Source organism: Protomyctophum parallelum (genome assembly GCF_964188405.1).
Source record: "Protomyctophum parallelum genome assembly, chromosome: 1".
NCBI classification, from domain to species: domain Eukaryota; kingdom Metazoa; phylum Chordata; class Actinopteri; order Myctophiformes; family Myctophidae; genus Protomyctophum; species Protomyctophum parallelum.
The window spans coordinates 45273210-45283937 of NC_139697.1; the positions used below are offsets into that span (position 1 = coordinate 45273210).

A 10728-nucleotide genomic window follows, 5' to 3' on the forward strand; every position below is an offset into this window, starting at 1 on the left:
AATACAATCTTGTGAGAGATGTTAGTCTTAATCTGCGATTTGTGAAGCAGCGTGAAAGGAAACGTTGTACGTTTTGGTAGCCATATAACCAACCAGTTGAAGAAATTGCAGAGTGAGGCTTTACCTCAACCTTTGCTTCTATGAAATACCTGCATTCATCTTAAAATAACAAATAATAGAATGCTTGCATGTACAGTAGTGTAGTCTGTTTTTGGTGCGCTTCCATGGAATCCAAATGATTGAAATCAGTCCTTCTATAGCTGCTGACATTAAAGTGTAATTAACCTATACTTTCAACCAGGTATCCACATTCTGTGCATGTCATTAGCAAAAAGTTAAAAAAATATATATATATATTAACCACAAAGGCGTTGTGAGCATGGACCTCAGGTGTCTCAGTGTCTTATACATGTTCTAAGCGTGTACAGTAGGAGCTGGCGATCGAACCAGGAGCCTTTCCGATTCTCTATCTGCTGAGCCACTGCCGGCCTGAGGTCCCCAACTTACAAAATGTATATTTATCCTCAAGTCTTTAGATGAAGGGTTTATGTAGAGCAGTGGTTCTCAAAAAAAATTGGCTCAATAAGGCAACCCTGTAAATATCTTTGTTGAAGAGATCTGAGGAACGCAGCAGTTACAGTACATAGTTGCAACTCAATTCCATTCCACTATGTGCTAGATAGCCGCGGGTCTGAGTAGTACAACTGAGGTGATATTCATGAATTCCCTAGGGTGATATTCATGAATTCCCTAGGGTGATATTCATGAATTCCCTAGGGTGATATTCATGAATTCCCTAGGGTGATATTCATGGATTCCCTAGGGTGCCATGATGGCACCCACTTTGAAAAACCCTGACATGGATGAACTGTGGAGCGATAACGGTGGAGCACATGGCGAGGCAGTGTTGCATGGTGACTCATCGTCAGCGCTGTAGCCTTGCATCAAGCCCATCAAACTCGCTCTATGCGCCCCAGTCAATGGCAGCCATTTTTTTTATTTATCACAACTAATCATGTTTCGCTGTGCAGTGAGGGTCATCTGCCTTTTGATTTACAATTTTGCAACCCGGCCAATGGAATAAATTCACCTCTCCGATGACAAACAGCGAAGACAAGAGTCTAATAAATATAAATGTGACGGAGGGTGAGAGAGAGAGTATTGACGCAAGACTTGATCAGAGTAAATAGCTTTTGCAGAACGAGCGGTGGTGTAATTCACTCGTTTCTGAATCGATTGCATGGCAGACAGACAGACAGACGGACGGACGGGCGGGCGGGCGGGAAGACAGACAGAATATTTCTACATCACGGTGTTGCTACTTTTTCTGCGATCTTGCAAGTCGACCTTGTCCACATGCGTGGCAACATAAAGGTTTTCACAAACATGCATGGTGAGACATACACATGCAGGTGAGACGATTTATAGAAGAAAATAAAAGTCTAGTGAACAACAGGAAAGCAGAACAAGCGTATGTCTTTGACCTCCGTGTTGAAATAATTGAAAAAGATACAAAGATTCTCCTTTGTATGGGTCTCTCTCTATGGCATGCGTGCGCATTCCGCCTTGTGCTGGGAAAGACGTACGGTAGGCGTTGCCTAGCAACCTGGACAGGGCTACGGGGTTGTTTTTAGCACTAGCCGGTTGATTTTGATATAAAGCTTTAGACCTGAGATATCGCTGCTTTGGCAGCGATATCTAAGAGTGTTAACTGTAGGAATATACATATGTTAGTTATCACTGTAGTAGGGATATACATATGTTACATATAGAGCGTCACAGCCCCGCCCCCTTTCATGACGACGACAGGCCCAGGAAATAATTCCCCATGCATTTTTCCCATAGACATTTCAAAAAGTATTTATTTACGATTTCTCACGATGCGACTTGGCTTTGTCCACGGCTTACATATCTTTAAATTTAAAGTACTTTTTGAAATGTCTATGGGAAAAATGCAGGGGTCATGAAAGGGGGCGGGACTACGACGCTCTATATTAGATATTATTAACTGTACCTTCTTCTCAGTGGTGATGTATAGATGTTGGAAGCTGGCATCAAACAGCAGGTTCTTGTTGACCTTGTCCCCGGTCACACGACCCGAACGGCTGTACACCTCTGGACTAGAGGACAGATGCACCTTCAACACCTGGAAAAAAGTAAATAAATTAAAAAAATATATTATTATTATTAGTAGTAGTAGTAGTAGTAGTAGTAGTAGTAGTAGTAGTAGTAGATGGTAGTAGTTGTCAATTTGAAATATGGCTTACCCTTAAGTAGTTCATTCATAATGTACAATAGTCAAACATTCATCATCATCATCATCATCATCATCATCATCATCATCATATCATCATACTATCATCATCATCATACTATCATACTATCATCATACTACTATCATATCATACTATCATACTATATATGAATGTGTGTCTGTGTGTCAGAAACACCACCGTAGCTCCTCACTGCCTGCACCAACCACTCCCACTTTTCACACAGGCCCTTTTTTCAATTTAACAAATTATTGATTAATAATGAATTTATTAGTGAATTAAAAATGCGAAAATGCACCCAGGGCGCAGTACACCCCACGGCCACAATGGGGGGCAATATCTCACAACGGGTAAGGGCTAGTCTTTTAAATGTATTGAAGTGAAAGTCATACAGTGGGTATCCCAAAATACAAAAACTCAAGTAAAGTACTCAAGTAAATGTACTTTGTTACTGTCCACCACAGTGTACCACTGCAGACAAACCAGATGTGCATTCAACACCTGAAGTACAAAAAAACGAATCAGGAAACGAATGTGCTTAGTTAGCATTCAATGGGTTCCTCTGCGTTCTGTCAGACGAGCTACTGGCGTCCTTGAGTTCCAGCCACACAATGAAATGTACAGTAAATTATTTAGCACAAATATGCACAATAATGATGACGATTTATGGTAGGGTGACAGGGATGGTGGTGACCAATACTAAATGCTTAAATGCAGAGTAATCGCTATCAAGGCTTGATGGCATATAGATTAAAGGAACCTCTATATAGTAAATATTAAATAAAACTGAGAACGTTTGGGAAAGAAAGAAAGAAAGAAGAGACAGACACAAAAAGAGAGACACACAGAAAGACAGACAGACAAAGAAAGACAGACACACACAGAGAGAGAGACAGACACACACACACACAGAGAGAGAGAGAGCGCCATAAGACCAGAGTCAGGCGTGATGACGTCACCTCTCCGGTGGTCGTTCCCAGGAATGCCACGGCGTGCTCCGTCTCCACGGCGACAGCCACGGCAGTCATGTGACTCTTTCGGACCAGCGTGGGCTCGGTGGCCAGGGCGAACTCCGCCTCGCTGGCCAGCGGCGAGGGCAGGAAGCCTGCACCGCACTTGTACTTCGCAGCCATGTCTTGACACTTATTTTCATTGTAAAAAAAAAAGAAAAAAAGAATCTGACTATAGCATTTACATAACACCTTTGCAGATGCCCTTTTCCCTTGTGAAGTTCTCAATAGCACCCAACAAATGGGATTCACGCTGCATCTGGTATCGTTAAATCTGGCAATCCATTCGGTAATTTCTTTAATAATATAAAAAGACAAAAAAGGGGACTCCTGCACATCCAAAAAACCCCGTGGGAGGTGCAAGTCATAGACTTCAAAAAGAGGAATAAACCTGTGCTATAGCACCTGACGAAGCTCAAGGCGTCATGCTAATAAATAAGCTGATGATGCAGTAATCTGTCCGTCTCTATTCCCTGGAGTGTGCAGTCCCTTCCTTGGAAGGTTTATTTATCTTTTTGAAATATATACACACGCACGCACGCACGCACATACAATTTACAATTTAGGCATTTAGCAGACTCTCTTAATCCAGAGCGACATACATTAAGCACATGTATGTGTGTGTGTGTACATTTTGTCCTTGTTTTTGCCTCAGAGGACACAACATGCAATTTTGTTATTACATTTTCATCCCACAACTTTGTAACCCATTTTTTCACCCAGTGCCAATGCCTAAGCTGTAGTCCTGGGCGCTGCTCTCCCTCTGCCAACCTGGGGAGAGCAACGCACTGACCTCATGCTTTCTTCAATGCATGAGGAGTCCAAGTCGCTTCTTTTCACCTGACAGGGGGGAGTGTCTGAAACGACCTTAAGGCAGTGGTTCTCAACTTATCCTGCATCAGGGCCCACTTAAAAAGCATTTGCGTGCGTGCGTGCGCGCAAATGCTTTTTCAAGTGGGCCCTGATGCAGGATAAGTTGAGAACCACTGCCTTAAGGTCGTTTCAGACACACACACGCACGCACACACGCACACACGCACACACACACACCTTCCAGTCCCTGCAACGCCGACACAGATCATATCGGGTATAGGGATGATATAGAGTAGAGGAATAAGGAGAGTAGACGGCAGGCTTGCCATGGATCTTGCCGTCGTCAATGTAGCAGGCTCCTATGATCTGCACCAGCCTCTGGTTGACGGCACGCAGGGGGTACATACCTGCAGAGGTGGAACACAATATACTCACGTGTTTTACTTACGTAAAAGCAGTGGTTCCCAAACTTTGTCATGTCAAGGACCCCCAAATTGACACCCAAGATTTTTACGATGATGATGCCAGGGACCCCCATAAAAGAAGATTTTTTTACGGCTCTATAGTGATTTCAAGGACCCCCAGTTTGACATGCAGTAGTTTACGGACCCCCATTTAATGGCATTTCTAGGCTATCTCTGGGACCCCAGATTTATATTGTAAAATTAATGTTAATTTAACTCTGAGAGTGTACAAATGGACCTGTTAGGGTCCATTTGGTTCCATTTGTACACTCTCAGAGTTACAGACCCATAAGGGTACATTTGGTTCTAAACTATCATTTAGCTGGGGACCCCCTGGAACTCTCTCAAATCGGCTTTTCTAAACACATGTGATGATGTATGAAGATGTATGACGATGAAGAGCGCCCCTCACTTCACACGAGTGCGCTTTTTTAATTAAATTAACAAATCCACAGAGAACATTCCAATATATTTTGAGTGGCTGACGAAGGTTGTGGACGGTAACTAAAAGATGGATGTAGGAGGGGCCAGCGCCCCACAACATTCGTCTTAATCAAACATTGAATTCCCATTGACAATGAATGGAGAATTGTACGTCATGTCACATCTCAAGCTCGAAGAACTTAAATATACGACCCACTCAGAAATATACCAGAGTTTGGCAACCGTTTCTAACCTACTTTGCGGTAGTATTTTCTGCATAGTCATTGGCCATCCCCCCCCCCCCCCCCCCCCCGCTTTTACATTTTTATTTACCCATTTGTATATTTTTTATATATTATGTCTGAGCAAATAGTCATGATGATGACATGACACGGGTGTGATTTTTTGTGACTAAAATGATTCTGATTAAGTAAGCCCCATGGATTATTTTAACGATTAGTAGTAGGAGATACGCACACATGGCGGAACTGGACGCGTCCTCGTCAGAACTGAAGACGATGAACAGAACTTTATCTGACGGAGAAACGTCACCGTAGCGACCTGATGATGTCATGGTCCTGGAGAGAGCTTCACCTGGTGCTGCTACATATGCAGCCTGGAGAGAAATTGAATAGACATAGAGAGGCAGATAATTCCATATTCAAATAAACATGAGAGATAACAAAACATAATAAGAACTTGATTTTATCTTCAAGGATAATAACAAATAAAACTCTCTCACCTGCACTTTGTTGTATTTGTTGGTAGCACTACAGTTCAGCTGCAGCTCAGTATAGGAGTCGTAGGACCCATCCCCTTCACATATCCTGCACATCAAGATATTTTATATTAGTCATTCGTTTTTCAATTACAATTTAGTTTTGATTGGTTTTTAACCCATTCTGACCTGAGATCAGATTCATACGAGGTTTCCACTGGATACACACTGGTCTGATTAACCCATTCTGACCTGAGATCAGATTCTAAAAATGTCAGTCGTTCTTCGATTTAAAAAAAAATAGCAGACCTACAAGCTCGTATCGCGCCACTCGGTGGCGCGATATGAGCTTGTAGATCTGCTATTTTTCAATAGGTAAAGCACGACATGATGCCAACACCAAAACGGGTGCCCGTTCAGAATGGGTTAAAGCGGAATGTGGTAGTTTAGTTTTCTTTTTTTATATATATTTGAATTGTTTGGGGAAATTGTGGAAATAGCAGAGCTACAATGTGTCGCATGACGCGTTGTGCGGTTGTAGATCGGCTATTTTATTTGATTGACTTTTGGGTCATTTGAAAAGAAGCGTACAGTACTGTAGCTAAATATTTCCGCAGATATCAAGGTTTCATATCAAAACCAAGATCTTAGGCTGACCCATTATTAGTACGGGCAGACGAATGGACCACTATGACCATAAACATTCACAGTGAATTGTCTTTGAATCTTTCATTTACTGCGGCAGCGCGGTCATGACAAACATCTGCATTACATAATTAACAAAGAAGTCTACACAAATGCAGAATGGAGACGAATTTGATATTTTGCCTGTTATCTCTCCTATGGTACCAAATCAATACAAGACACAATCTTATCAACAAAATATTCCAAGTCTTTGATCCGAGAGGCTACATCTCAACAAATGATGGCCCTGTGGCTCAAATGGGCCAATTAACACATAATGGACCTTGATATGAAAAGAGTTGAAATGAAAACCACTGAACCACAACGACCTGGAGATAAAGGTGAAGTTCTTGTTGTCCACGCCCAGCGTCCGCGAGAACAGGAAGTAGACGAAGCCGCCGTCCTTGAAGGCGAAGCGGAAGTCGTGCAGGTATTTCAGCACGAAGGGGCTGGCCTGCACGGCCGACGCTTCGATGATGCTGTCGAATACACCCCACTCGCCAAAGTCCTGGAGGATGCGGGTCGAGATGAGCTTCGTGCTGTCATGACTGCCATAACCCTTACCCACCTGGAGGGGGAGACAGAGACAACTTTATTGTCACATCACGGTTAAAAAAAAGTGTGTGAAATAAATTTTTTTGTGCATAGTTGTTGTTTTTCCAAGAAGAAAGTGCTTTTTAAAACAATAAACATTAAAACATTGGGGGGGGGAGGGGGGGGGGGGGGGTGACAAATAAAAACTACACTAAAATGTTAGGAGAAGAAGAGATCCAGCAGAACTAAAAGTCATTTTATGCTTAGTTGCATCCTGAAAATAGCCTATTTTCAGCTGAAAATTGCCTATTTTCAGCATGCAACCAAGTCTAAAATCCAGACGTCATCAAACCCTGCGAGAATACATTTTAGTCGACTAACTCAACTGTAGATTTAGTCGACTAAAATCTTATGATATTTAGTCCACTAAAACTAGACTAACACTAAAACATTTCAGATGACCAACGTGAATGAAACTAAATTACATTTTATTACTTCAAACGACTATAGCCCTTTCAGACGGGGAGCGACTGACATTTTCAATGAGAGGCGTGCGTTTATTTTGGACGCGCAGAGAAGTTGAGGGCCGATAACGCAAGGGAATTTTCACGGGTGCGGCGGTCCCGTGAAATCGCGCGTATGCACACGCCCGCGGGCAACTACACCTGGATTGTGGGCGAGGGCGTGGATTTTAGCGTCCCACGCCCCTCAAGAGCAGACCTATAGAGCAGACCAGTCGTTGATCCAGGCGACAGCGCCTGCTGAAAGGACCTCATGACAAAACAATAGAGATGCACGATTAATTGGCAGCATAATCGGAATCGGCCATATCGGCCATAAAAATGCCATATCGGTATCGGAACGGACTCAAAATAATACAGATTATATAATCGGTTTTCACCAAAAAAAAAAAAAATGTTTAAAGATATTATACATTTAATTTGTGTAGTCATCTCATTCAGTAGTCATTCAGTTATGAAAACAGACACTTGGAAAAGAGTATATGCTATTTATTTATTGACTGAATACTTTTTTAACAGACTTTGGTCCAAGCCCCTAGGAGGGCCTAGGCTTGTTTCCATTGTGGTCCTCTGTATAATATCGGAATCGGTCAGAATCGGAATCGGCAGATATGACCCTGCAAATAACCGGAGATCGGATATCGGTCATAATAATTTCATAATCGTGCACCCCTAAAAAACAAATAAATATTCAGTATGTGGCGGCACTTCTTCCTCTCTCTCACCAGGAAGACGGTGACGTTGTCCCTGCCCTTGGCGTAGTAGGACCTGCCGGTGTAGTAGGACATGACGCCCACCACCGTCACGCCCTCCTCGGCGCTGGCCACGTACGTGCGCTCCCGACGGGTGTCGCTGAAGTAGACCCGCTGCTCCACGTTGCTCAGGTTCCGCAGAGAGCAGATGCCCCGGAACAGGCTGCCGCACACCACCAGCTCATCCTTAAAACATGGAGCAAGGGATTATTAGAGCTACAGAAATAACAAGCTTCCGCACACCACCACCGGAGGCGCACGGATTAGAGCTCATTTAAAAGTAATGATGGACTGGGCGGCTCTGATGTGAAAGGGCAAATGATTCCAGAACCTGGGGGCAGCCGCCACGAAAGGCTCGATCACCCTTTGTTCTTCCATCGGTCGCTATCACATCCAGCTTTAGCTGGTCGGCCGACCTCAAAGCCCCAGGTGCGTTGTAATTTACCCAATTAATCTCCCATTACTACTCCCAACCCAAGTACAGTCCACTTGCCAGAACGTGAACCCAGGCATGTTGAGTACACCAAAGTTGTATGTTAGAAATGTTGAGTATGGGTCCCCAGGCATGTAGAAACTGCCAGATGCTAACTTACATAATTATGTTGAGCAATTTTCTTAAATGGCATAATATGTGATCATACCATTAACCGTCACCGTCATCACAAATGCTATGGCCGTTTTTAGCCCAATGAGTGTGTTGTTGTTTTTTTGCTAAACTAATGCTTGGAATGGATCATCAATCAATCATCATCATCAGAACCCCCTAGTTTGACATGTCACATACTACATAAAGCATGATGAAATTTAGATTTTTTATTTTTTACTAGCCCTGTACGTGCCCGTCGGCTACCGGCCTACTTGAGAACGATGCAACTGGGGAACCTAATAATACCCGTTGTCAACTTGTCATAGCACCCGTTTTAACTGTCTGTCTGTGTCCCACATGGAGATCGATCTCTGTCTGTGTCTGAAGAAGGCAAACTGACAAACTGTGAAAAGTGGACTGGTTAAGTAGGCTAATCAATTGTCAGGTGTGGGGTTGCCATGGCAAACAATTGGCTTAGGCAGAGGCTGGACATTGCACAGGTGAGGGGATTTAGGCTGATTAGGCCCACTGGCAGAGCCTGACCAGAGCCTTTTGTGGTGCTTCTGGAGAACCGCTGGTCTGACACACTCGAGGCCGAGGCCCGGGCACTGCACTCCCTGCGGGGGTGTGGAGCGCGTGTGTCGAATTTGAAGTCGTGACTCGTGGGGCAAACGGTTCTCGAGTTACATGCATTACGCACACACACACAGAAAGAAAGAAATAAAGTTACCCAGGGTAACTGGACTAAGCTCAATAACTTGTTTACAGCCAGGCCCTGCTCATAGAACATTTCATGGTAGGGGTTCAATGCCTTGCTCAAGAGCACTTCAGCGGTGGTAATTTTAACGTGCCCGTCCGGGGATACGAACTAGCGACCTTCCGATATCAAGACCGCTCCGCAAACCGTTCAGCCACCGCTGCCCCAAAGGTGGCCGAACACAGCCAGAGACGTGGCACATTTAGAGTTAGATTTAGACCATAATGTTATGAAAATTGTACAACATATGCAAGTTGGCATCTGGCAGTTTCTACATGCTGGGGAGTGCATGGGGACCCATACACAACATTTCTAACATAAAACCTTGGTGTACTCGACATGTCTGCGTTCACAATGGGGCTCTATGGGCATAGAAGACTATAGCACCCGGGCGGCTGGCTGCGGCTACCTTGTGGCTGTGCACCAACAGCAGCTTGTTGTGGTTGTCCGTGTACTCGGCCTCCTCGCAGTCGGCGGTGATGGGCGGCGAGCACCAGGGGTTGTCCTTCTGGGGCCCGGTGTCCGTGCGCGCCTCCAGCCGCAGCGCCGCGTCCAACTGGTAGAGGGCGTTGACGGCGCCCACGTACAGGCGGCCCGTGCGGGGGTCCCGGACCACGTTGTTGATGAGCCGCGGCGAGGTGAACTCCCCGTCGCCGGCGAGGGAGGGGCTTAGGGGAACGACGGTCGCCAGGGCGACCCACACGGTCCATCGCCACGCCTTCCACCGCTCCATGTCTGGTGGAGAGAGAGAGAGAGAGAGAATACATTAATGTCTTCTCTGAAACGGAGTTGTCATTTTATTTAGCTGACGGCAACATTAACGCTCAACAGCCAGCGCAATGCGAGAGAAAGAGACTCAGAGAGAGAGAGAGAGAGAGACGAGACGAGAGAAAATAGAAAAACAAAACAGAATACTGAGGTGTTACTAGGTAATACTGAGTGTTAGAGAGAAAGAGTGCATTATGAACTCACATCTCACAAGCTTATCAAAAAATAGCAAAACGTATCCAATCAAAAAAAGGTTTTAGTTGATTAAAGTTCCTATTTGAGGACAAATGTATTATACTCAAATACATACACAAAAAGTTTTATTTAACCCTAGTATGACAGCCCTAACTTGTAGACAAATGAGTGGCAAAGTGCATTGGCACAGGTTTACTTATTTTCTACAGCAAGAAATGCATTTTAACATC

At 44.3% G+C, this 10728-nt stretch overlaps 1 protein-coding gene across 1 annotated transcript in view; it reads right to left on the bottom strand.

The window, feature by feature from the left end:
* LOC310872537 (plexin-B2-like) overlaps positions 1–10268 on the bottom strand; it is a gene marked incomplete at its 5' end in the record, with an annotated part of 69279 nt that extends 59011 nt beyond the window's left edge. Inside the window, 8 exons of the mRNA XM_083784496.1 lie at positions 2015–2146; positions 3233–3415; positions 4334–4503; positions 5461–5599; positions 5726–5810; positions 6715–6953; positions 8166–8378; positions 9945–10268. Coding sequence (XP_083640622.1) covers positions 2015–2146; positions 3233–3415; positions 4334–4503; positions 5461–5599; positions 5726–5810; positions 6715–6953; positions 8166–8378; positions 9945–10268 — 1485 coding nt within the window. The remainder of the gene's footprint in view (positions 1–2014; positions 2147–3232; positions 3416–4333; positions 4504–5460; positions 5600–5725; positions 5811–6714; positions 6954–8165; positions 8379–9944) is intronic.
* Between the last annotated feature and the right edge of the window lie 460 nt (positions 10269–10728).